Source organism: Chelonia mydas, chromosome 8, assembly GCF_015237465.2.
Source record: "Chelonia mydas isolate rCheMyd1 chromosome 8, rCheMyd1.pri.v2, whole genome shotgun sequence".
Taxonomy (NCBI): Eukaryota; Metazoa; Chordata; order Testudines; family Cheloniidae; genus Chelonia; species Chelonia mydas.
In genome coordinates, this window is record NC_057854.1 from 4,796,960 (window position 1) to 4,823,945 (window position 26,986).

Below are 26,986 nucleotides of genomic sequence, written 5' to 3' on the forward strand. Positions count from 1 at the left end.
CTAACTCCTGCTGCAAGCTAAGCCACTTCCCTCCAAAGTTCAGTGTTCTAGGAATACAAGCCAGCATTTGTGACTACTGTTCCAGCTGCAATAACTCTTTCTGGAAAGCTGTTTTAGAGATTTTATTTTGCTGAAGGGTATTGTTTAAGTGTTTCCACCATTTTGGCTGCAGATCAGAGTAATCTCTTGCCTGCTGACTACAGGCTGTCTCGGTTGTTCTGCAGACTAATGGGAAGAAAACTTATAGCTTTTTAAATAAAAGCTTACAAGAACTTGTGCATCTATCTTGACAACTCCAAGCAACAAGATCCGATTGTAACTCTTGTCCTCCACCTTTCCCCACTTTATTTTTCTTGTACTGTCTTGTTCGGATGTGTTTAAATTTTAAGATCTTTGGAGCAGAGACCTTCTTGTGTAAGGAATTTAGAACAATTTAGGTATGAAGCAGATATATCAAGAGTCAGTGTAGACTCCAGATATGAACTTGTAAACTTAAAATGCTGGACTATATTTTATTATGTTTAAGAGCACCCTATTGCCCAGGAGCTTTCAGAGGTCTCCTATATTAGCCATAGGATACTTGAGAAGAGGCTGATCAAAAAGTAAAAGTTTAAGCTCTAGAAACTCTTTACCTAACCTTTTGAAAAAAGATATGACCCCTGCTTTAGGTAATTCCTGTCCTTTTTAATTAACTGCCTAAAGCACAGGATTCATTACATAGTTTACATATCCAATGAATAGAGCGATGTATTATACATTATTCTCGTTTAGAAAGCTGAATCATTCCTAAGTGAATAAATTCAGCAGCACTGAGCACGTGTGAAAAACTCACATTGAATCATTCACTATAAGCTTGTGATGAAATTACATTTACATATAAGGACAGAACAGAGAAGCAAAATTTTCATTTTCAATTTCATCCAGAGGTGTGCTGGGCCCATAATGAGATTGCTGGAGTCTACGTACACATTTATCCTAACAATGCATCAAGTTAGCTAATGAGCAAAAACACACAAATACCTTAGCTTCATTTAATTATCACTGAAAGAGAGAGGAAGGAATGAATGAATGCTTTATGGCTACTTTTCCAATCATAGCCTTTACCTTTCTTTTAATGTCCAGGAGTGGCAACCTTTGGAGAGGCCACTTTACCTTCAGGGACAACTAGAACTCCACATCAACAGTTAGTGATGAACCTAACTTCAGTGAGTTCAATAATATTCGATAGCAGCCATGCTATTACTGTTAAGATATGACATACAAATGAGGAAAGCGGATATTCCTTTTACTACTATTGTTGGTCTAAACAGGCAAACAATTACAAGGAAACGTTTAGCGGTCAGTTCCCTTTAAAACCCTGACAGGCTAAGGATGGATCTAGATGCAGGGATCTCATTTATGAACTGAGAAGATTTAAGCAAAAAGGAATCATGAAACCCTAAGAGATGTTCTCTGCACATTAGATGTTTGAGAATTCCTAAGATCTTTAAGCACTGGGTTTAGTTACCAGTGAAAACCTCAATGTTCCTTTTCATGAAGCTGGCAGAGTATGTGTGACAATATAAAGTCAGATTACTGTACTACCGGGAAAGTTGCTTTTTTGGTACAGATGTCGGCAAGCAATTTGGCTCTTCAGGCATTTGCTACGGAAAGACTATTAGAAAGGGGTCTAAACTAATATAATATTTCTAACTGGAGTTACTTTGTGAGAGAAATGTTTTCCATTTGAATACTGTACATTTTTCTCTTACAGATATTCCCACAATTCCCATGAAGTAGTTATTCCTCCCAGCAAACCCCAGAAAGTTTATTTCTACATTCCTAAATATTGAGTTACTTATAAGTGATCATGTTATTGACCAGAATGGAAAGGACTCCAGCCATGTGATGTAAAATAAACAAATCTGAAACAGCTTCAAAAGCTGCTAAGTGGGAAAGATCTGTACAGAAAAGTTTGTAGGTAGACAAGTCACAATGATAATGAGTGCAAGACAGGAGTCATTACTAATGAATTTATAACTTGAATTTAGCTAAGAATAAATGAGTTGCTTGCTATTGCAGTAGAGGAGGAAATTATGCCCATTTTAGCATCCACAGTAGCAAGACTAAAGCAGAAATCCCTTCTTCCAATGCTGCAAGCAGATGAGGATTTTTTTTAAAAAAAGCTTTTGAAATACATTAGTTTATCTGGACCTTAGGCTACTCCAACCCCAAGTTCCTTTCTTTAACTTAAGCTGTACATTAAAACTACTTTTGCCAGGAAACAAGTTTCAAAGAAGCAGCAATTCAAGAACATATTTTAACACAACATATGGCCTGTTATGATTTATCAGAGAAATACCCTGTTTTGAGCCATTCAATGTTTGAGAGATGTACAGGCAACAGGAAGTAGTGCAGTATGTTAGTGAACTAGTCTTTCACCTTTGATGGCAAGAGCTCAAGGGTAGCCTTCAGTCTCCATTTGCACATATCAGAAGGAACACTAGCTGGACATATTTCAGCATGATTGGCAGCTTCTGGTCAAGAGAAATCCAAGGCAGGGATAAACAAGGGTGTTACTCGAATAGAATTAAGAGGAGAGGATGGGGGGAGGGTATGGTGGTGAAGAGAATTTTTCATGGCACCAGATTGCACTATACTTCCATCAAATCTGTAGTACTGAGTCTCTCCTTCTCCAAGGCTTTAAAGGCACTGCCATGTAAACAGAGGAGGAAAGGTGCAAACAGCAGGAGCGTAAGTCATGACTCATGCAAAGGGTAAAAAACAAAGGTCAGCAGAAAAGGCAGGGTTTTTATAAAAAGGGAAACGTATAAAATATGCAGAGAAATCTACAGGAAAACTAAGGGGATGTTGTGTCTCAAGAAAGTTAAACCTGAAATGACTTGCAAAAGACATACCATTTCAAAGACAGAACCTTCAAAATACGAAAGGAATAATGTAAAAATATATTTAAGCCAATTAAAAAGCCACTACATTCCTTGTTCTATATTTTGCCCATTCAGCTTTTCCACACAGAGCCACGTTTCTCCTTCTATTTTAGCCTGCGGTGCTGGTCCCACTAATCACTAACATATGTTCCAGCACAGAGCATTTCCTTTGGTATGCTTTAAAAAGAAGTGGTGTCACAAAGTAATAAGCATTGGCAAATATGGTCCGCCAGTTTTCATTTCAACTACTATAAAAACAGCAGAGGTGTGCTGGGCCCATAACGCAAAAGTTGATGGATCATAATCGTCCTCTGTTAGCACCTAGCTCCATTCTTTGGGCTAGATAACTGATTGAGGTCCCCTTTCAGTCCTACGCTTGTATGACTTCACTGCATTAGGCAAGATAATCCATAATACAACTGGCTCTGCGGATATGGGGAAAGCGGTGGACATGATATATCTTGGTTTTAGCAAAGCTTCTGATACAGTGTCCCACAGTATTCTTGCCAGCAAGTTAAAAAAATATGGATTGGATGAATGGACTGTAAGGTGGATAGAAAGCTGGCTAGATCGTCGGGCTCAACAGGTAGTGATCAACAGTTCGATTTCTAGTTGGCAGCTGGTAACAAGCAGAGTGCCCCAGGGGTCGGTCCTGGGGCTGGTTTTGTTGAACATCTTTATTAATGATCTGGATGACGGGATGGATTGCACACTCAGCAAGTTTGCAGATGACACTAAGCTGGGGGGAGAGGTAGATATGCTGGAAGGTAGAATAGGGTCCAGAGTGACCTAGACAAATTGGAGAATTGGGCCAAACGAAATCTGATGAGGTTTAACAAGGACAAGTGCAGAGTCCTGCACTTAGGATAGAAGAATCCCATGCACTGCTACAGGTTGGGGACCAACTGGCTAAGTGGCAGTTCTTCATAGATCTTACAAAGGCTTTGGACCTAGTAAGCAGAAAGGGCCTTGTTCAATTGCTACAGAGAATTTGCTGCCCCTCACTTCTCTATCTGATTTGACCATTTCATAATGGTATGAAGGCTACAGCTCAATATGAAGATCAATATGGTAGCTTTGAAATCCAGAAGGCGTCAAAAAGCAATATGATTTAGCACCAACACTCTTCAGTATATGTTTCTCTTTGCTGATTTGTCATGCTCTCTCATCTAGCACCCAGGGTATACACCTCCATACAAGAACAGATGGAAAATTCTTTAATCTTGCTTTTTTCTCTTAGATCGGCATAGTTGAACACCTGTTGATAAAAGAGCTTCTTTTCACCAAGAACACATGGTGAAGAGGCGCTCCAGAAACTTCAACAGGTTTGCATCAGCTTATGATGAATTTGGACTAGCCATCAATCTAAAGACAACAAGGATTATGATACAAAGATGTGTTTACTGCACCCAGAAGTTTTAATAGTTACTACAATGCTAGAAGTTGTGCACTATTTAGCATCAACTGTATCAGATGAGCTTGTCATCTAGAGATAGGTTAATTCTTGCACTGGAAAGGCAGCCACCACATTTGATCAACTGATCAAGCATACAAGGGATAACAGAAAACGGACACTGAACACCAATATGAGGGGTTTAGCAGACATGCATCCTGAGCACATTGTGCCTGATGGCGAGACCTGGCCCACCTACAGCAGGCATGAGAGAATGCTAAACAGCTTCCACACTTGCTGTCTGGGTTGTATTTTAAATATCGAATGGGAAACCAAACTTCCTGATTCCAAAGTACTTGAGAAAGCAAAATTGCCAAACCTAATCACTATTAAACTCAGACATTTTCATTGGCTGTCATATGTACTGGATAGATGCATTCCCAAGTACCTCCTGCATGCAGAACTTGTGGATGCTGCTCCAGAGCACTGGACTCATGTAGGCTCAGGTTTGCAAGGATGTTTGCAAAAAGGATTTGAAAACTTTCAACACGGACACTGCAAGTTGGGAAGAGGCATCTAGCAACAGGTTACAGACTGGAAGTCACCTGGTGCTGCACCAGGAAGTTGAGAAGAGGTGGTTGAGATACAGAAAAGCGGAGAGAGCTACACGGAAGGCCTCAAGCACCACTAATGCACTAGTTTCATCTTCTGGCCCTGGGCCTTATGTCTGCACCAGGGGTGGCAAGGACTGCTGCTCAAGAATTGGACGTTTTAGCCACGCACAACCCTGCAGCATGACACAGTAACTGAACTGCTTTGGTGCTTACACAATCATCTTTTGAGATGGACAGTTGCAATCCATTCAGAGGAGAGAATCAATTTAAGTGCCATTACTATGCCCAATTATGTTATTGTTATTTACTTTGTGTAAATAAGGTAATTGCCTTCATTTCTCATGTAACACTACAAGAGGTGATTAGGTTCAGGAGGAGAAAAAAATCAGATTTTTTTTAAAAAAGGTTGCAGAAATGCCTCACATAAGCACATTAAAATTTTGTCAGTTTACAAAAGAAAGACTTATTATTTAGAAGAAATCTGTAAGTCTGACAAACCTGAGTAGTTCCTCACACACATCCAGAAACCTTATTACACCATCAAAAAATGTTTATTCCTCTACGAAGAAATTAATTGCTAAGATGTATGAAAACTGGTAGGTTAAAGTTGATTTGCAATACAATTTCTTTTGCATCCTCTTAGTTATAAACTAGGGGAGTGACTTTGAACGCTGTAGTTCTATTTGATTTCTACTTTCACATGTCAATTCTCAATAAGTTCCTACCACTTTCTTCAAAATGTACAGTAGATTACTGAATACCTGCAGGTTCTGCTGGCTGGTAGTTAAATACCATACAAGCTAGTGGATGAGGTGTGTGCTTCTCATTCCAGAGCAAGTTCTGAACCTAGAAAGTTACACCAAGTAAAGTTTATTAACTGGTTCCCACCTATTTTGCTATGGAAGAATTCCATCCATTTTCTGAGAAAAACGATCCAGAAGAAATTTCACAATCAAATTAGACAACACCCAAATAAATATGTACTATTAAGAGATTTTTACATGCACAGACATTATGGAAACCACCAACTCTGTTCCCCTTGCACATACAGTAATATTGTATATTAATTATGTTAACTTCTAGTAACAGCTATGTGATTTAAGACTGTCAGAATGCACTAAATAGAGCTACTGTCTGCTTTTCTGTTATTCCACATGCACACTGCCAGTTTCAAATGATACGTAGGGGTAAAACCCTACAGCTGAGTTTTAATACTCACAGTGTCAAATAAAGAGGGGCAATAGCTGGGAATGAGCTGGAGTGCTTAAGGACATTATGAAGCAGTGCAGCCCACATGCTGAGCCATGTGCATGTCTGGATTATGCCACTTATATTCAACCATAGTGTTGTAATAAAAACAAGTTTTTAGGAAAGCATTAGCAATTCATTTGGCAGAGTCAAAATAAGAATCAGTAAGGATAATTTCCAACTTCTCCTAGGCCTTGTCTGTAAGTTTTCCACCAATGGTGCAGCTACGTCAAAGGGAGCAGAAGCTTAAATACAAATAGAGAGAGGGCCTACCTCTTTCAGATGGTGTTAAAGAATGCTTGAGTCCTGTCTACATTAGCAGCTTAGCGCAGCTGCACCGTTACTGGAAAACAAGTACAGAATATTTTTGGTGTAGATGCAAGCCTACAGATGGAAACTCTGCATTAAGGAAGGCGGTGATGGGAAAGTACCAAATTAGCTTCACAGCTGTTTTTCATAGATATGTTGGTATATAGCCAAATTGTTTTTACTATCTTTGCTTTAATTTAAGAAATGTATTGAATCTGACAGAACCCTAAACAGCACATAATTCTACTTCTAGTGACATATCAGGCACAGTGTTATTGTGCAACATCTCTTGCTAAGATTTGACTTTTCAGAAAGGACTTAAAGGCTACCTCTATAACTTGTATTGGTGAAACAGACGGGACGATTATGCACAAACAAGCCAGGAATAGAGAACACTTGTGCTTAGACGACCATTCAAGTAGTAACATCAACTTCCTCAGTTTTTAGGTCAAACAGGATCTGCTCATACATGAAATGTCCAAAGTTTCTTTTGCCTGCAAAGGTTGAGTCATGACATTTATATGTACAAGTGTTCGGATAACATCCACTGCTGCTGGTTATACTTTCATTGTGACATAATTATATTTAACTGTCAGGGAAGGGGAAGGTAATAAAGAACTTGTAGTTACAGGTATTGAAGGAAACTTTTGGGGTCAACTTCATTATATTCTATGCAGGTTCAGTAGATACAACATTTAAGAATGGCCATTGACGGTAAGCTGCCACCAACTGCTCATTCAACCAAAAGTGTTGATAAACTACCTAGGAAGTGAATTTGTAACTAAGTCTGGTTGTACATAAATCTTGACTGTCAACATATGATCCATATTCAGAGCAAAAGAGAAAGACAACTACATGATACAGTGTTCAGTGACATGATGTAAACAGCAGATGTTTCAAGCCAGAACAGTTTTACAAACTATCTTCACCATAAAAAAAAAAAAAGGTCTTCCATCAGTGAAGAGAAGAGAGAAAGCCCTTGCAGTTGTTTTTTTAAGTGGTACACTAAGTCAATTTAAAGTGACTAAAGACTGAGCCAGAATCTCTAATAAAGGGAAGGGACCTCAAAGAACAGAAGGAATAGTAATCATTTTAAGCACATGCAACATAAGGTGCTTGAAATACAACCCACCTGTTCTCTTATCTCTACATGACTGTCTCAGCTAAGAAGAGTCATCTGGTATGTCAAAACTAGAAAGAAGAAATCCCAAAAAGTGCTATTTTTCACTTCCCAGTCTCAGTCAAAAATTCTGTTTTGGTCCATGGTTCAGCTCAGTTGGATGTTCCAAACCTCCCTGTAGCTTTATCAGTAGCAACAACTCTGGAAAGTTAGCCTTGTAGCTACAACCTAAAGCTCATTTTATTAAGTGTCAAAGCATCCGTGATGCTTAAAAAGCCCAGACCCAGAACAATCTCCCTGTTGCACAATCACACTGAAACAAGGGATCTTTGCTGATCAGCATACTGAAAATAAGAGTCATTCTCAGAACAGGTTTGCTTAGTTGTAGCACTTGGACTTCAGTCCCCATGAGCAGGATGTAAAAATTCTTGGCTACAGAAGTGAAACTTTTCAACTCCTGTTTTATCAGGTACTGGGCTAGCCAAAGGTACAGTAAACAGTGATGGAATCTCAACAAGGTTTAGGACACCTCCCAGTAGTTGGGACAGCTGCTGGATTCTGCTAAGGCACTGCTCCAGACCCTGCTCGAAGGTCTTTCATATCAGGCTGTGGTTAGCAGGAATCTGATCAATTTGAAGTTCCATTTCCCATCAGCTGCCAGAAGGGAGAAAGTTATCTTCTCTCCTCTAGACCCCACTGGCTCTTGTTATGGAGCAGGATGTCAGCTATTCCCTCCCATCACTCAGCTACTGTTGCTTAGGTCCTCCTCCCCTGTGAATAACTCCACTGCTACTGCTCAGAGACTTTCCCAGCAGCAGCATGAAATTGACAATTCTTGACAGTTTCACAGCTGCTCAGGATTTGGAATAGTAGGGTCACTTTAATTTTACTTTGTGGTTTCTTGACAGAGACATCAGCAACAACACTAACACCATAGTTTGGCTACAGATACAGGAAGACATTGCCTCACTTCATTTTCCGTTCACAATTGGAAGATCATCCTTGCAACCATAGGAAACCTTTTAAAGTTAAACATTTGCTAAAATGTATAGTTTAGTCTCCCAAACTCACCAGGGAAAGCTTTTTACTTACAACTAGATTTTTCAATTATAAATAAGTTTTCAATAAACTTATTTATGAAAATAGCCAAACTGTCAAAAGGTGGATGTGCTTTGCTTTACTCTTTTGTACTAACAGTGGAGGGCAACAAACTGAATAATCAATGTGATTTATATAGTTCCATCACACATACAAGTGAATTTAGAGAGTAAATATTATTGCTACAAACAGCTAAAGGGTTGCTCTGTAAAGCACCCACACTATTTGAGAACAAAAGCTACACAGACATCATATTAACTACTTCAGAATAATACCGGTACTGTTATTGTTTGGCAAATTCTGAGTAATACATAAAAAGCAAGTTTTTGTCCCCTGAAAATTTCCCCTGAAGATTACTTACACTCTATATAAATTAGAGGGAAAAAGAGACAGCGTTTTAAAAACCCTATACTCCCTTATGATACACTCTGCAGACAGGAGAGATCTGGTGACTTACCAAAGAGGTATAATGATGAACTACAATTTAGACCATTAGAAGACTGGTTCTATGCAAGTATTTACCTAGCATGAATCAGCAGCCCACAAATCCATGTGGATAACAGTCAGTGCTCACAGTACACTTCTGTTGCATGCAACACCAGTATTTCAGCTATCCTAACCTTCGTCAACCACCACCAGCAGAATCTCCATTCCCCAAAAGTGAAGCAGAAACCCATCGTAGACTGCCAGATTTTAAGTTTTGGCAAGTATGTCAAGTTTTTTTTAGAAGCAACGAGACAACAAATATACAGAAGAACCTCAATAACCTGCACTAGCAGGAGGACCACCAATGTGGAGTGGTAATGTCTGCAAACTATAAAGCAACGGGGAAAGACTTCAAGGCATTATTGAGAAGATAGGAAGCTGGTACATCAAGAAACTCACATTCGCCCTGTTCCCCGCACAGCAGTGAAATCTCATTTTTCTGTGCTAGAATAAAAACCAAATCCAAGAGACCATTTTAAATGTGGATTTGTGGGGTTCAGCTATACTTTGTTTTTAGCAGGTGTACATTACCTTATTTTCGTATTTGCATCCCTATTTTTCTAATCTAAGCAACAGTTATGACAGAGCTCATGGCTGAGAAATCTTTTAGTTTGCAGCGCACGCTGTTTGACCTACCATACATTTGCTTAAGTGAGAAAAAAAGATGAATACATGGTAAGATTTACAAACTTTATTACCTGAGCATCCTGAGATTTGCCTACCAGTTCAATTATAAAATTTGAGGCTAGAATGTAAAACCTACTGGACTAGTAGCCTTGTTGGTTGCCAACAGAAGGGACAGAACACCTGTAGGTTATATAGTCCCCACTTGATGTTCCTATGTTAAAAGCCCTCCATTCGCACAGTTACAAAAACAAAGGAATAGAGAAGCAATAGACTTCTTAGTTTACAGTTTCTGATTAGCAGTTATACCAATATAACATGGTATAATGATGCTTCTGAACAGGCAGTTGTAAGTATAACTCATTACATTAGTGTCTCCAACATCTGCAAAGCCAGTGACTTCTTGTGGCCCTGTCCTCTTACACCAGAATAAAAACTCACATTAAGAGCTCCAAAACAAAACCAACGGAAAAAATAATGAATGCCAGCAGAACTAATCTGCTTTATTAAATCAATATTCTTTTCAGCCAGCATCATGTTTCACCTGAACATGCAAATATGTAAGTGATTAGCTGTCTACTCATTTATGTGGAAACAATTTAGCATAATCTTTCCTAGAATATATTTACATGGTTCCGAAATACTTAATTTCCTGATACATTTATCAGCCACTAGAAAGATTAAACAGGGTAAAATCCCTTGTATTGATTTGTTGCCATGCTAAAGGTAACAGCACATGGAAGACAACCAGACAGATCCCTTGTACAATTTAGAATTTAAGTCACTGATATTGCTTCTGTGTGTTCCTGGAACTGTTTTTTATATTCTAATCCAACTGTTACTTTGAATGTTTGTCCTGTGCAGTTACTCTGAGGGGGAAAAAAAAAACAAAAAAAACCAAACAAGTGATAGCCGTAAACATTATATCCTACCTAAAAAGGAATAAGACAGGCAGGTTTTATTGAACAGCTCAATTTAATGTAACATTAAAGGCATTTCATATTCCACTAAGCCTTTTTATAAAATGGGACTATATGAAAAGCCAAAATTCAAGATAAAAACAGGCAAATATTTTTCCCTGTTCTGCCTACAGCCTTTTGGGGAGCAAAGTCTTCTACAAAGTTACAAGCTTTACTGTTAACAAATCAGTTCTCTGATCTGGCTCCATCACAGACAGCGGTGCTGGAGAATACCAGACAGACTATCTGATTTACAAACTGGAAGCTGATAAATAAAGACAAAACCATTAATATTTATCAGCACTGAGGAGGAGAGGCCAAAAGAGAAATGTGACAAGGCACCCTTGTGTCCAATAAAACTTCTTAATCAGTTAGAGGCTAGATCTATGACAATAACAAAACAGGTTTCAGAGTAGCAGCCGTGTTAGTCTGTATTCGCAAAAAGAAAAAGAGGACTAGTGGCACCTTAGAGACTAACCAATTATTTGAGCATAAACCTATGCTCAAATAAATTGGTTAGTCTCTAAGGTGCCACTAGTACTCCTTTTCTAATAACAAAACAGTTTTTGCCTTAATTTAATTGTATCTGAAGTTATTTGTGCCAATATAACCAACTTTCTCCTCCAGGATAATTTCTTTCAGCGATAACAGGAGCTATTATCTTAGGGCTTGATCCTGCAAAGTTTGCACATGCGTATAATTTTACTCTTTCTTGCTCTAAAAACCCTATAATTCTGTGATTTGATTTAAACAGCTGCAGAGATTATTTATGTAAAGGGTTATTTTGCACTGTAAGGAGATTAAGCAGCCTCTTACTCAACATGTTGAGTATCTTTCTTTTTATTTTCCTACATTAAAAATAGGATTTTAGATTAGTTATATTTTTAGTGTCTGGAACAAACCCAGTATGTATTATTAAGATTGAGAGCTCCTTAAGACAGAGAATACCTTTTTTTTTCCTATTAAAGCAAAACACACATTGGGGGTGCTACTAGAAGTTAGTAGTAGTAATATTTCAAAAGCAACCAAGATATCTCACAGACTTTCCACACACACAGTAGGATATAGTTTCTGCCTTGTATAGTTTACAGTCAAAACTAAACAGGTCAAAATTTGGTGCTATGCATCAAATAGGTGTTAAATATTAATATTAATAAGATACAGAATATGAACTCCACTGTAGAAGCTCTCTACACCAACATTTCACACAAAGATGGACTACAAGCCGTCAGGAACAGTATCCTCGACAATATCACAGCAAATCTGGTGGCTGAACTTTGTGACTTTGTCCTCACCCACAACTATTTCACATTTGGGGACAATGTATACCTTCAAATCAGCGGCACTGCTATGGGTACCCGCATGGCCCCACAATATGCCAACATTTTTATGGCTGACTTAGAACAACGCTTCCTCAGCTCTCGTCCCCTAATGCCCCTACTCTACTTGCACTACACTGATAACATCTTCATCATCTGGACCCATGGAAAAGAAGCCCTTGAGGAATTCCACCATGGTTTCAACAATTTCCATCCCACCATCAACCTCAGTCTGGACCAGTCCACACAAGAGATCCACTTCCTGGACACTATAGTGCTAATAAGCGATGGTCACATAAACATCACCCTATACTGGAAACCTACTGACCGCTATTCCTACCTACATGCCTCCAACTTTCATCCAGACCACACCACACGATCCATTGTCTACAGCCAAGCTCTACGATACAACCGCATTTGCCCCAACCCCTCAAACAGAGACAAACACCTACAAGATCTCTATCAAGCATTCTTACAACTACAATACCCACCTGCTGAAGTGAAGAAACAGATTGACAGAGCCAGAAGAGTACCCAGAAGTCACATACTACAGGACAGGCCCAACAAAGAAAATAACAGAACATCACTAGCCGTCACCTTCAGCCCCCAACTAAAACCTCTTCAACGCATCATCAAGGATCTACAACCTATCCTGAAGGATGACCCATCACTCTCACAGATCTTGGGAGACAGGCCAGTCCTTGACTACAGACAGCCCCCCAACCTGAAGCAAATACTCACCAGCAACCACACACCACGCAACAAAAACACTAACCCAGGAACCTATCCTTGCAACAAAGCCCGTTGCCAACTGTGTCCACATATCTATTCAGGGGACACTGTCATAGAGCCTAATCACATCAGCCACAATATCAGAGGCTCGTTCACCTGCACATCTACCAATGTGATATACGCCATCATGTACCAGCAATGCCCCTCTGCCATGTACACTGGCCAAACCGGACAGTCTCTACGTAAAAGAATAAATGGACACAAATCAGACGTCAAGAATTATAACATCCATAAACCAGTTGGAGAACACTTCAATCTCTCTGGTCACTCAATTACAGACCTACAAGTGGCAATTCTTCAACAAAAAAAACTTCAAAAACAGACTCCAATGAGAGACTGTTGAATTGAATTAATTTGCAAACTGGATACAATTAACTTAGGCTTGAATAGAGACTGGGAGTGGATGGGTCATTGCACAAAGTAAAACTATTTCCCCATGTTTATGCCCCCCCCCACGCCGCACTGTTCCTCAGATGTTCTTGTCAACTGCTGGAAATGGCCCATCTTGATTATCACTACAAAAGGTTCCCCCCCACCCCGGTAACAGCTCACCTAAGTGATCACTCTGGTTACAGTGTGCATGGTAACACCCATTGTTTCATGTTCTCTATGTATATAAATCTTCCACTGAATGCATCCGATGAAGTGGGCTGTAGCTCACAAAAACTTATGCTCAAATAAGTTTGTTAGTCTCTAAGGTGCCACAAGTACTCCTTTTCTTTTTGTTCAATAAGGGCAACATGAGATTCTTACATATTGAAAACTCAAAGATAGATATGGGGCGGGGGGGGGGGGGTAAGTAGTGGCAGACCACCTCAGAGGAGCTTCACAGGCTCATTGCTAATCCAGGATTAAGGCAATTCTACAGTGATGATTCTGAAAGATCAAAATAAAAAAGCAATTTAGGATAATTCTCACCATATTTTCAGTCTCTAAAAGCATAGCTAGAAATGTCCCAACCAGAAATTAGACTCTCTTTTGGTTAAAAGCCAGCTTCCTTTTCCTCCAACAGGTCACATGATTTTACATCTCTGCCCTCTTGACAGAATAGCAAATTATGTGAAATCATAGAGCAATGGCCAGTTTAACCTGTTTTTTACCATCACAGAGCTCTACACAGAGTCACTGCATGCAACTGAAGTGCAAATATAAGGCAGCCGCAGCAGGAACTCCAAGCATTTCATAGAATATCAGGGTTGGAAGGGACCTCAAGAGGTCATCTAGTCCAACCCCCTGCTCAAAGCAGGGCCAATCCCCAATTTTTGCCCCAGATTCCTAAATGGCCCCTTCAAGGATTGAACTCACAACCCTGGGTTTAGCAGGCCAATGCTCAAACCACTGAGCTATCCCCTCCCCCCCCCGCAAATTTAATATTCACGAGGCATATTTCTTAAAAAACTCTGCAGCTTTCAGAAGTCACAGCACATACATGCATCATGGTATGTTTTATATAAGCAGACATGGAGAGGTTCCCTTTGTTATCAGCTAAGAATACCACAAGGATATGACTCTAACCATGCCTGTATCAATATATTGTATTGTAAAGGCTTCTACCAAGTACTTGAATCTGAAAAATTATTTATTTTTGGGATGGAACCGCAAATCTCCAGTTTGAGCCTCCCTTAGAGAGCGCTCTCTCTCTCTTCCTCACTAAGGAGCAGCTAGGATTCCAAGTCTCTACACCTTCATGGCCAAGTCTCCAAGGAGGTAAAGATTTAGACAGCCAAGAGCATAAGTTATTCTGAACAAAGACAGCCTTGCAATGGAGAAGCTGACCTGATTTGATAGTTCATGCTCCTTAAGCCCCAGTCCGTCTTAAAAGCAAACCAAGAATGGGACAAAGAAGGGAACTCGGAGGACTACAATCAAGTAGTGAGGGAGCTCCACTCAGCCAGATAAAGCTACTTTGACACTGAAGGGTCAGGTACACAAGACACCCCCCCCCCCCGTTAAACAAAACGGAAAGAACAAAGGAGTGCCTGACCCCCCATCACTGCCACCTCCTTGGAAAGGTGAATGTGGCCCCTATCTCCCCCTCCTTCCCAAAGGACAAGGAGACAATTCAGATGGGCCTCCCCCATCTCTAACCCTCCCAGAGATACAGGGATGGGGGCACCAGGAGTCCACTGCTTGCCCCCTTCATCCTCCCCCCTTAGGGGACCTAGGAAAAGCAGATAATATTTATTCCCTCCCTCCAACCCCCAACTTTCTAAGAGGGTTAGAGAGAGGGAAGGTGGGGCATCTGAGGCCCAAACATTACCCTCACCCCATAAGGGAGAGAGAAATGAGGGGCAGGGAGTAGGGAAGGCTGGGGGCAGCCTCATCACCCCCATCCTCAAAGGGAGAAACAGGGAAGAGGAGTGTCCCTCTTCTGCCCCTTCCCAGATCCAGCCCAGGGACAGCCGGACCGTCTCCTCCTCCATCCATCCTATACAGGAACCTGCCCCTACAGGGGCAGCCGCTTCCCCACCCCCCAGGAGGCCTTCTGCTCCTATAGGAACAAGCTGCTCCGGTTCAGCCATTCCCCTCCCCCAAAGACTGCTGCCCCCCATGCCCTATAGGCAACTTTCTCCCCAGTCCCTACGGTAGGAGCCGCTGCCCCCACGCTCCTATACATGACTCCCCCCATCTCCACATGAAGCTGCTGTTCCCCACACTCCTATAGGTGACTAAGCCCCCACCCCTTGTGGAGGCAGTCACTGCCCCCCTCCGCCCTGTAGGCAACTCCCCCCCATCCCCACACAGAGCCGCTGCCCCCCCCCACCCTATAGGGGGCTCCTCCCCCATGGAGCCACTGCCCTCCACTCCCCTGTACACGACTCCCCTCATCGAGCCCTCACCCCCCTATAGGCGACACTCCCCCCAGCACCCACGGAGGGAGCCGCTGTCTCCCCACCCCCTATAGGCGACTCTCCCCGCAGCACCCACGGAGGGAACCGCTGTCCCCCCACGCCCCTATAGGCGACTCTCCCCCCAGCACCCACGGAGGGAGCCGCTGTCCCCCCCCACGCCCCTATGGGCGACTCTCCCCCCAGCACCCACGGAGGGAGCCGCTGTCCCCCCACGCCCCTACGGGCGACACTCCCCCCAGCACCCATAGAGGGAGCCGCTGTCCCCCCCCACGCCCCTATAGGCGACTCTCCCCCCAGCACCCACGGAGGGAACCGCTGTCCCCCCCCACGCCCCTATAGGCGACTCTCCCCCCAGCACCCATGGAGGGAGCCGCTGTCCCCCCACACCCCTATGGGCGACTCTCCCCGCAGCACCCACGGAGGGAGCCGCTGTCCCCCCCCGCCCCTATGGGCGACTCTCCCCCCAGCACCCACGGAGCCCCCACGCCCGCCGGCTGCCGCTCACCTGCGCCTCCCCTCCGGCCGCCGCCGCCCGCCCCGGGCCGCCCTCCGGCTGCCGCTCCCGGTAGAGCGCCCAGAGCCCCACGTTGGGCAGGAAGACGAGGGCGGCCAGCGCCAGCCCCACCGCCTGCAGCAGCCGCTTCTGCTTCCGCCGCATCGGAGCCGCCGCCGCCGCCGAGCCCGACCCGCCGCCCAACTTTCCCCGCGCGCCCGCGCCGGAGAGCTCGGGCGAGCAGCCGCTCGGCCACTTCCGCTCCGGGGGGGCGGGCGCTACCACGCCCACCGCGGGGGCGGGTCCCGGAGCGCCCCGCCCCGGGCTCCCCCCCCGGCCCGCTCCAACGTCCGTCCCCGCCCCCCCGGCCGGCGTGCGTGAATGGTACCGACCGGCCCCCTCGCGCGGCCGAGCGAAGAGTGAACTCGGGGGGGGGGGGGCAGAAGCGTCGCGCGGGGTTCGGCGGCGCCGGCGGGGGGGGGGCGCTCAGGGGTTCGCGGGGGGGGTCGGTCCCTGCCCTCCCGCGCCCCCCCACACCCACCCCCGCCGCAGGGGCTGAGCCAGAGGAGGTCGAGGTTCGAGATGGGACCTCGGGCAAAAGGTTGGGGCGCAAGGGACCCAGGGGTGCAAATGGTTCGGAAGGGTTGCGGGCGGGGGGACACACACACACAATGTCGGCAAACCTGCGGCGGCGGAGAGAGCCAATAAAAAAAGTCAATGGCCTGATCCTCAACCCTGCTGATCCCCCAAACCAGCCCGCACTGAAGTGGGGGAGCATAGGGGTTCAGTGCCCCCAAGGATCAGCTCCTAAATGGACAGCAACGGGGCACCAAAGCAGAGATGGACGTACAGTGTCGCCATGACCTGTGTTTGCATGGGTGGAAAAGCGCAAGACACGCCAGGAGTTAAATGTACAACAGCGCAGTTAAACGGACAAAAAGGGTAGATGCGCAAGGGAGCAAGGAGTTGGATAGGCTGCCTTTTCACCTTTCGCTCCTTGCACAATTACTGAATTAATTGTGCCTGCGGTGCAGATACTAATTTTGTTTGCCAACAGCAGTGTTTTTTTTTTTTAAATGCACTGTTTGCCTGCTAGAGTTTAACGGCTGAACATTCTTATTTTGTCTTTATAGACTAGTTAGTAATTATAGGCATATTGAGGGGTTTAATACTTCTTTCTCACGCCCACTGGGAAATGTAAATAACCTTCATTACCATAGAAGTTATAATGTGAAACTAGTTTGGGAGGCAGCTTTAATTTTTTTCTGTGAATCTGAAGACAAAATACTTTAACATAATAATTAGGATTCTGGGTTCAATCCCTAAAGCAAAGAAATGCAAAGTTTACACTTTACTGATGTGTGCTGTAATAGCTAGACAGAGCAAAGGTGAATTTAAGGTAGAGCTAAAAACCTTAACTGCTTGCTTTTATGAATTTATCCATTTCTGAACATGTAACTTCTTTTGTTATTGGTGTACATGTTTTGCTTTTTGCTTCAGCAGTTGTGGCAATTCGTACCTTGCAAAGTTGCACACAATAATATTCCCTGTGCACCTGCAGATCACGTAGCATATAAACGCCACATTCTACGCTGTTTGCCCTCTTCTCTTACTCCATCGCTTCTTGAAGTCAGTGGGAATTGCATGTGTGTAGATAAATGAAGATAAATGGATACTCAAAAAACACCTTAAAAATTATTATACCTGCACTATACCCCTGCTCCTTCAACTGGTTCTGCCTGGGCAGAGAGGATATGCATATGGGCCAATTGTAGGATCAGGCACTCTTTTCTTTTTCCATTAAAAAAATATTACCCATGCAATTGCAACGAACTAGCTAGCATCAGTGCATACTGCTGCTTATCACTGGATGGAATCAGAACTGCTTAGCTGCCTGTCCTAAGACTTGTCTTGCAAACAGCTAATGAACATTTAGCTCAAAGTGTGCAGGTCTGTGCTTTTGCATACAGGCAGATCTAAGTTCTCTGCCTGCTGTTGCCATTAAATCCTGAGTGGCAATGGTGTGTAGCATGGTGTCAAGTGGGAGGTTCTTAGATGGCCCCGAGTTTACATCAGATTTAATAGTCATTGGCATTACAGCTGACCAGTTTACAGAATTTGTTGAAACTCTGAAGCAGATTCAAGTGACTAAGAATAACTAAAAAACAAACAAACAAAATCAATGGGCGGCAGGGTGACAGCCTACACCAAATTTCATCACAGAGCAAATGTGTATAATTAAAACTAAACTGTGTGAAGACAGGGAACATCATAGAAATGGGTACGTGACTTCTAACTATAGCGGTGTGGCCAAAGGTAGCTATAACCAATATGAATTGGTGGGGGAAGCTGGTATATTAATTGCTTATGAAAGATAGGATAGAATCCTTTAAATTAGTACCCCAGTGGAAGTAAACATACCAATGAAGTGATGGTACCAAAAGTGGAAACTCATAGGAACACACTGTAAGTAAACATTCACTTACTTGTAATGCATGTCCTTAAAAATAAGCATTTTACAAAGCATGAAGCACATTACAGTATTTAAGATGTGTTTGTCTGACAGCAATAATCCAGCAGCAGGGGGAAACAAAGAGTGAGAATCATCTCTAGGGCTTAAATGGTGCCTAGGGTCCTGTGCTGGGCTTTCTGCATTGGAGTAAATTTCCACCAAAGTGAATAAAGCTCACCCACCAAACAGAATCACAATTAATATCAATTTACTGTAAACGGGTTTAGAGGAAACACTACGTGTGCCATTTTAACAGACACCCACAACATACTGTGCCATTAATCCATAGGCTGATGATGTTATTGACATGCATGATTGCCTCAAATCAGTTCTCTGGCAATAGTCCCAATTAAGAAAGAATGCTCTTTATCAGGGAACCAATTAAGTGGATTCTACTGTACCATAATCTAAATGATTTATAATCCTAAAACAGCATTCTAAAAAATGCAACAGAATTTCCCCAAAACAGTGAGTTGATTCATTTCTTAAATTAAGAGCAAACAACCCACATAATTATGAAGCTTCACTGCAAGCATAACAGCAGTAAAGCTAGGCTAATGCAACTCTCAGATCTGTGGCAATACAATGTCCTGCTGGGGTTACAGCTAAAGTAAATATCAGGTCTCTTGCAACTAAAGCTCTGATGCTACATTTTTATTTCCTACTGTAACACAAAAATCTATACAAAACAAAAACAAAAAAAAAACAGTTTTTTCTTCACCCATCCTTCCCCTCATGAAAGGATTTAAATTTAAATTTATTGTATAATCCGCTAGGTGGCACCTTCCAGCAGACTTCAGCTTCATTATGTGGCAGCCAAATTACCAAGGAAAACATTTAATTTAGAGAGCCAGGTTACAGCTCCTAAGTCTAAATATGTAGCAAGGCAGCTTGTACTTTCATTTTAATCTGCTCTCAGAATTTGTCACTGGGTTGTTTTTTTTTAGAACTGTTTCCATTAAAGAGACAAGGTGGGGTGAGGTAATATATTTTCTTGGACCTCACCTACCTTGTCTCTCTTGAAGGGCTAAAATCCAGATGCTGTATATGTTACAACCTGATATATAGACTGTGTCAGGTATTTTTACAGGCCCAAAATCCAGAGTTTGGTCAAGAAGACAGAGGCCTAGCAAATAATGAACAATATTAGCTAAGAAGCAGAACAAACAAAGGACAACCTTGCTTTTTGCTAAGAATAGCTTGGTCAGCAAGAAGCCAGGTGGAAATTATAATTGGGGGCTTTATCTCAAAGTTGCAAACAGACCAAAGGAATGAAAGGGGCCCTGTTTCTTCTGTAGAAGAGGTGCCTTCCTACACACCAGCCTTGAGTTTATGGAAGAGGTTCAAACATGTCAGTATGAGATATGATATCCTCCCTCTCACAGATGTGCACCTCTCCTCCAAGCCATTGCCAGTGCTTGCCTTAGAAACACAAATGAACAACTAAAAGACAATCTTTATTGCTATACACTTTTCATTTGTCCTTTTGCTTTAACTCCTAGGTATGTACCTGTCGGACAGTCAGGGGAACTACTTCATTCCTATGGATCCCAAATCAGAATTCAACACATATATTTTATACTAACACACATCACAGTCCACATCTGATCGCTGAAATAAAATCAAACCAGAAGTCTTCCGTTGGAACTAAGATCTATTTAACTACCTAAGAGAGCCGAAAGTTGGGGTTTTCCAGAGAGCTTACAAGACATGGCCCCAGTCAAGCCAGTGTCTCTGCATGGATAGATCTTCTTCTGCCCAGAGCTAGTGGCAGGATTAGGATCTGATACTTAATCAGCAAATGCTGGTCTAGAAAAGGGAGCTGTCCAAGTTGCTCCCTGATTGCTGCGTTTCATTATTTCCCTGGGCACCTGCATCCCCATATCCTTGGCGACGGTGGAGACACAACGTCTCTAAGACCAGTTTGTTCTAGTATAGAGTGGTCAGTTCTTATTTTGCAGACCCAGTTCTGCCGTTGATTCCGTAAAGATCACAAAAATGAAGTACCGTCCCATTCTTTAGCGTAGCATCCCCATGCCCTTGTCCTGGGTGTTGGGGGCTGGATCTCAGCTCCCAAACCCCTCTGTATTCTGCTTACATAAAGCCAGAATACTCAGGCTCTGTGGAAGTGGATTGCTCCCAGAATAAGGGGCCTTGTTTTATGGAATAAAGCTTGGTTGGCATGGCAGATCGAACTCCCCCAGAGGAGGACAAGCCTATCATTTTATTCCCCCCAACTGAGTTTAACTGCAGTTTTGGAAGCAACAGAGCTCAAGTTTTTGCCCCTCTGCATGTAGCATGTTAGAGATTCATTTGTGATACATGAAATGTACATGGCTTTCTATGTCGATAAGAACAAAGAATACAGGTGTGCAATCCGGAGCTGGAAATTGAAATTGTATCTCTAGCTGAGGCCCAGTCGCAAAAATCAAACACCATTTGCAGCTCTTTTTGCTCCTTCCGTGTCACCCTCCTTCGGGTGGGTTTTACAAGATGGCACCCGGATCTCCTCCAATGGAAGGTGCTGTAGAAAGACGACATTTTGTTATGCTACATCAAACCAGCGATGCTGGGCCTGAGGCCAGAGGGAGTTAGAGAATATTGTTCATCAGCCACGAGACAAGGCCAGAAGAGCATTGCAAACATGCAAGTCGGATTATGTGCAGCACCCAGGGATGGCACGGCGGCATGGAAACTAGAGGTGGAAGACACCTAGGATGTCGTCATTCTCCCATCCTCCGTCTGTCTAGTCTATTTCCCTACAGGGCAGGGGCTGTCTCATAGTGTGGACCTGATCATGATCTTGGCTATGCTCCTGCATACGTGAATAGGGAATGTAAGGAGCCCTGTTACTCCCCTGCACAGGTCAGCCATTCTGCCCGTAGCAAGCGCCGTGTGGGAGAACGGTCACTGCCAGGCTGCTACTTCCCATCCGGTGCAGAAGGAACGGAAGTGGGCAAAACCTGGGCACCCTGCCTGTCCCAGCCCCTCCACCCACCATGCTGGCCAGCACAGCTGTGACGACCCGGCTAGGAGGAAGGAAGAGGGAGCAGCAGGGACCGAGATGTCTCTCAGTCACAATTGGGTCCCATCTCTGCTTCAGGGGCAATGCAGCTACACACTGCTGCTGCCTCGGGGTGGACTGCAAAGTGCTATACAATGCCCAGCACAACGGGGCTCCGACCTTGGCTGGAACTGCTAGGCTTTACTATAACACACACACATTAATAATATATCTAGCTTGCCCCGCTCTCACAGACAGCTAGCATATTGTATAGTAGAGGGTGGCGCCCGCACGCGCACACACACACACGCTACCAAAAGCTGACCTTTTCATCCGGATGTATTGAACAATCAGCTTCGCGCTGGTTATTTTTCGGATAGGTTGTGGTGCTCTGGCACTGGTTTTGCTTTTCTGCAAATCTCACTTTTTTTAAAACTAGGAAAACAACACAGTTGGATCTGCCACAACCTATGAGAGGGCTGCCACTGACTAAGCAGTTCCCTTTGCAGCAGCCTCATAAGAACACAGGAACGGCCAGACCGGGCCAGACCAAAGGTCCATCCAGCCCAGTATCAGGTGCCCCAGAGGGAAGGAACAGAACAGGGAATCAACAAGCGATCCATCTCCTGTTGCCCATTCCCAGCTTCTGGCAAACAGAGGCTAGGGACACCATCCCTGCCCATCCTGGCTGATAGCCATTGATGGACCTATCCTCCATGAATTTATTTTGTTCTTTTTCTAACCCTGTTATAGTCTTGGGCTTCACAACATCCTCTGTCTCCCTCCATTCTCCCTCTTCAGGGCTCCCCAGAAATTCCTACAGGTCCAACCACCCTACACTTTAAGTTTGTTTAATGCCCACGAACGGGTCCAAACAGTCCCACCAGTGAAGTCCATCACTGCAATCCAACGGTTTGTACTTCTCTCTGGCTCTTCTGCCATCCACAGAGAGCTTGTCCTCTGCTACAGCCTGCTCTGGTCATCTCTCTTAGCTCTCTCCCCCTGCAGTTTACCCTTCTGGCTCTGGCTTCCTTCTCTTGCCAGTGTCTTGTCTGTTCTGAGGGAGAAGGCAATCTATATACTGCCCTCCTCCCAACTGGCTGGAAGGGAGGGGAGCTCCTGATCTGGGGCCCTTTCAGGAACAGTGTCCTGTGGTTTTCCCCCATTCAGCTTCTAATTCCCAGGACAGTTTCCTCTCTTCCGCTACCAGGCCGTTCCCTGGGTCTTTGTTCAGTCCAGCTCTCTGGAATGGGGTCTTCTGACCTCCTCTACTCTTAAAGGGCCAGCATACCCCATTACTCAAACCTTACAGTGACACAAAGGGATTTTCTTTGTGACACTTCTTTCCCCTCCAGTATGGGTTGAGTTCAACTCACATCCCATGTGAGCCCAATTGATCGTTTTTATGATGAAAAACAAGGCAGCCTAGTACAGGAATCGGGTCACTTGTTGTCAGGAGAAAAATGCTCCCACTGTTCAGTATCATGGGATTTGCTGGCATGTGCTGGACTGTCATTCTAACTAGGCTCCTTGGAAACTTAGAACTGATTATGATTGACACACCGTGCTGTGAAAATGCAACTGCACGAATAGCCCAAGGAGCAGGTGGTAATAAATACAGTTTTTTAAAAGTCTCACGCTCTGAAATCATTGGTGTCTGCCCATCCCTTTCCCACCCTTCCACTGAAAACAACTGAGACACTCCCAATTGACTTGATTGTGTGAAAATGATTGGGTCTGAGGCAGTTGTCTGGGGAGCAGTGCTAAAATGGGGTGTGGTGAAACTGGGTTTAGCTCAATTCACATGATTACTATGAGATTTTTCTTCTGATCTGCCTGGATTAGCATTGTTTATTGTAGTAAAATAAATCCCAAAAGTCAATGTCAAAGGCTGGTATGGTTTTCTTTGAACAAAAGCAGATTTCGCTTCCTGAAAATGAATGTTCGGTTGGAATAAGCTTCATTTCCCCTCGAGTAGTCAAAATATCTAGGAAACAAGTCGATGGTATCTGTCTTTAAGGGAGAACCTGGATTAGTGCAGGAAATGGCCCACCTTGATTATCATACACATTGTGAAGAGAGTGGTCACTTTGGATGGGCTGTTACCAGCAGGAGAGTGAGTTTGGGGGGGGGGGGGGGGCGGAGGGTGAGAAAACCTGGATTTGTGCTGGAAATGGCCCAACTTGATGATCACTTTAGATAAGCTATTACCAGCAGGAGAGTGGGGTGGGAGGAGGTATTGTTTCATGGTCTCTGTGTATATAATGTCTTCTGCAGTTTCCACAGTATGCATCCGATGAAGTGAGCTGTAGCTCACGAAAGCTCATGCTCAAATAAATTGGTTAGTCTCTAAGGTGCCACAAGTACTCCTTTTCTTTTTGTCTCTTTAAAGAGGACTCAAGTGGCTCTAATTCCACGGTCTGGTGGGAAGATAGAGGAGAGGCAGGGAATACCCCCCAAGCATATAAGTCTGTTGGAAGAGTTCCTAAAGTGTAACACTTTAATCTATTCCTGCCCTTATATTAACTAGATAATTTAAATGATTTCCTGTGGCAGGCAGTGGTTGCTTCTGTCTAAACTCAGGCAGACCCTCCAAGGGAGAGGTGATGACTGCTTTTTTAAGAGGGTAAATACAAAGATGGAATGCAAAAGGAAGGAATGGAAGAGTACTTCACTTTGTTCCATGTTTTGCAAGCAGTTGTACTGTCAGAGACCAGGAATTTGCTTTTCTTGTGAAGAAGTTCTTCTAATGTTTTCCCAATAACCAGTATCCCAAACTATTCCTCCCACTACTCTTGTGGGCTGTGCAGCAGGCATATAAATAATCAGATGGGCAGAAGTTCTCGCTGAAAGTTTTAATTTGACTTAAAACAAGCGAGGGACTGTTACTAATTAATTATTATTATTATTAGTAGTTTTTTTTATGGTAACACTCAACCAAGAATAGGACTCCATTATGCTAGGGGCTGTGCATACACATAGGCAGAGACAGTCCCTGCCCCAAAGAGCTTACAATCTGAATAGACAAGACAGAAAAAGAGTGGGCGGATAAACAGAGGCACAGAGACAGGAAATTACTTGCGCAAGGTCAAATAGTCATTGGCAAAGTGGGGACTAGAACCCAGGTCTCCTGAATCCCCGTCCAATGCACTATACACATTGACCTCTTCATAAGCAGAACAGACTCTGCCTTTGAAACCACGATAAAAATACACCCTTGGCCCCAAAAATGAACCACCCACCTAGCAGGATGACATTTCAGTCCGATTTAGCGATATTGCTATATTTTTTTAAAAGCAGCCATAAGTGTTTGTGCAAAACTAATATAGCATAGTCTGAGTACAAGGAAATAGGAAGTTTCCTATATGTAAGTCATCCAACTAACCTTGCTATTTTAATTAAAAACAACAACAACCCGAAGCCACTTGTTGCAGTCCTTCAGATCGGAATAGCTAATAATCCTTTCCTAGTCTTCCTGCTCTGCATTCAGAGATGCTGCCTTACCTGGAATGAATCCAACTGATTCCAAAACAGGCGGAGCCAGCTAGCCTGAATGCTGTAAAGTCACCCCAGAAACACTGTAGCTCTTGCAATGATGCACTTACCATTCAATCTTTTAGGTTAATATTTTCAAAGTTGCCTACGGGGTTTGGAAGCCCAAGTTCAAATGTCCAGGGCATCCTTGAAAGTGTCAGTCTTAATTCTTACAATCCTGGTCCTCCAACCACTTTCCAATCCCTTCACTCATGCATGAAACCTTTAAAGTCTTTCAAACTGTGCTTGTCAGTAGGCTCACTAATTTTTCATAGAGATGAGCCTAGGTCTTAGGACCCCAGAAATTTGCCCCTGGTTAGAAGTGAATATCCGCGTGGATTTGTGGCTTTTCTTTGAACAAATGTTTGCAAATATCTTGTGCAGCATTTACCGATTTTGAAAGGGAAACTGCAGGGATGTCTACTGCTCTTCCAACTCTTTGAACACAGACTTGTAGGTTAGTGGCGCTGGTTCAACCATGAAGTCTTCTTCGAGATTGATTTGTAATGGAAAAAGCATAGTTAGGTGATCAAGTTCTCCACCCAGACACTATTTGCATAGTGTGATGAACACTGATTGCCCCATTAAAAAAAAAAATCTCTGAAAGGGGAAAGAGAAGGACAATGAAGTTTAACTCCGCACTAAGATATTATATAATGATGAAGATAGCTAGGGGAGGGAGAGGGGAAAAAAGAGCTGGTGACGAGAAAATTTAAGTGAAGTGAATAAAATCTTAAATGATATAGACAATGTCATCTTGAATTACTACGCTCAGCCCCACCGAGGGAAGAGAACTAGGAGCTATAAAATGGAAATTGAGGAGAATCAAATTCAGAACAGATGTCAGGAAGTACTTTCCCAAGTGGGGGCATCATAATGCGTGGAATGACCTACTAGACAAGGTTGTTGAAGCTAAAACACCTGGGCCTCTCAAGAAAGAATCAGATGGCATCAAGGGAGATTAGATGTGGTTATAAGTAGGGTATAAGCTTTGATGCTCCAAATGGCCCCTATAGAATCTGTTTGCTTTGCTTTCGTTGCTTACACTTCCTTTAAAAAAATTCAATTACAAGACTTGATACATTTGGGAAAAATCACCATTAGCTTGTGTTGTCTCAGAAGTCTCCAAGCAGATCCAGTAGAACTCCCTTTAAGCAGGATATTCTGACTTTTAGGGTCTGTTAGTTCAAGGCCTCAGTGTCCCACAACAGTGCCCTGAATACAGTTTTTTTCTTATTAGGGGCTAGGCAGCAGCTGCCTGCCGTTATGACACAAGTCCCACCTTCCCTCAGCTAATCAGCTACATCTTGTAGGTGCTCTGTCCTGCAAAATTTGATTTCTGGGTTTCTTGCCTTTTCTTGATAACCACTTTGTTGCTGAAGTGGCTGCTAGCAGGTGTCTGAAGTATCTGACTAGATGGCACAGAGACTGCCTCTGTTGATCGGTTGCTTCAGCAGGGAGAAGGCTCCCCTTTCATAAAATAGATCTGCTCCACAGCCTCAGGTATTCAAGAGTCAGGGAAAGAGAGTCAGTCCCTTTACCTTTTATATTTGTCTTTAAAAAGAAAGACAAAACCTTTATTGTAGGAGAAGAAAGACAGCACAAGTGCACAGTGAAAACAAAAGAAAAATATGCTTAGATGGAGAAACAGCCTCATGTGAGTGTTATTGTGACTTGGTTGGATTCTGGAAGATTATTCTAA

General features: G+C 43.3%; 1 protein-coding gene across 1 annotated transcript in view; it reads right to left on the bottom strand.

The window, feature by feature from the left end:
- Positions 1-16,500, bottom strand: part of GALNT10 (polypeptide N-acetylgalactosaminyltransferase 10) — a 122,317-nt gene extending 105,817 nt beyond the window's left edge. Inside the window, exon 1 of the mRNA XM_037906283.2 lies at positions 16,247-16,500. Within this exon, the coding sequence (XP_037762211.1) occupies positions 16,247-16,399 (153 nt within the window). The 5' untranslated portion in view covers positions 16,400-16,500. The remainder of the gene's footprint in view (positions 1-16,246) is intronic.
- Between the last annotated feature and the right edge of the window lie 10,486 nt (positions 16,501-26,986).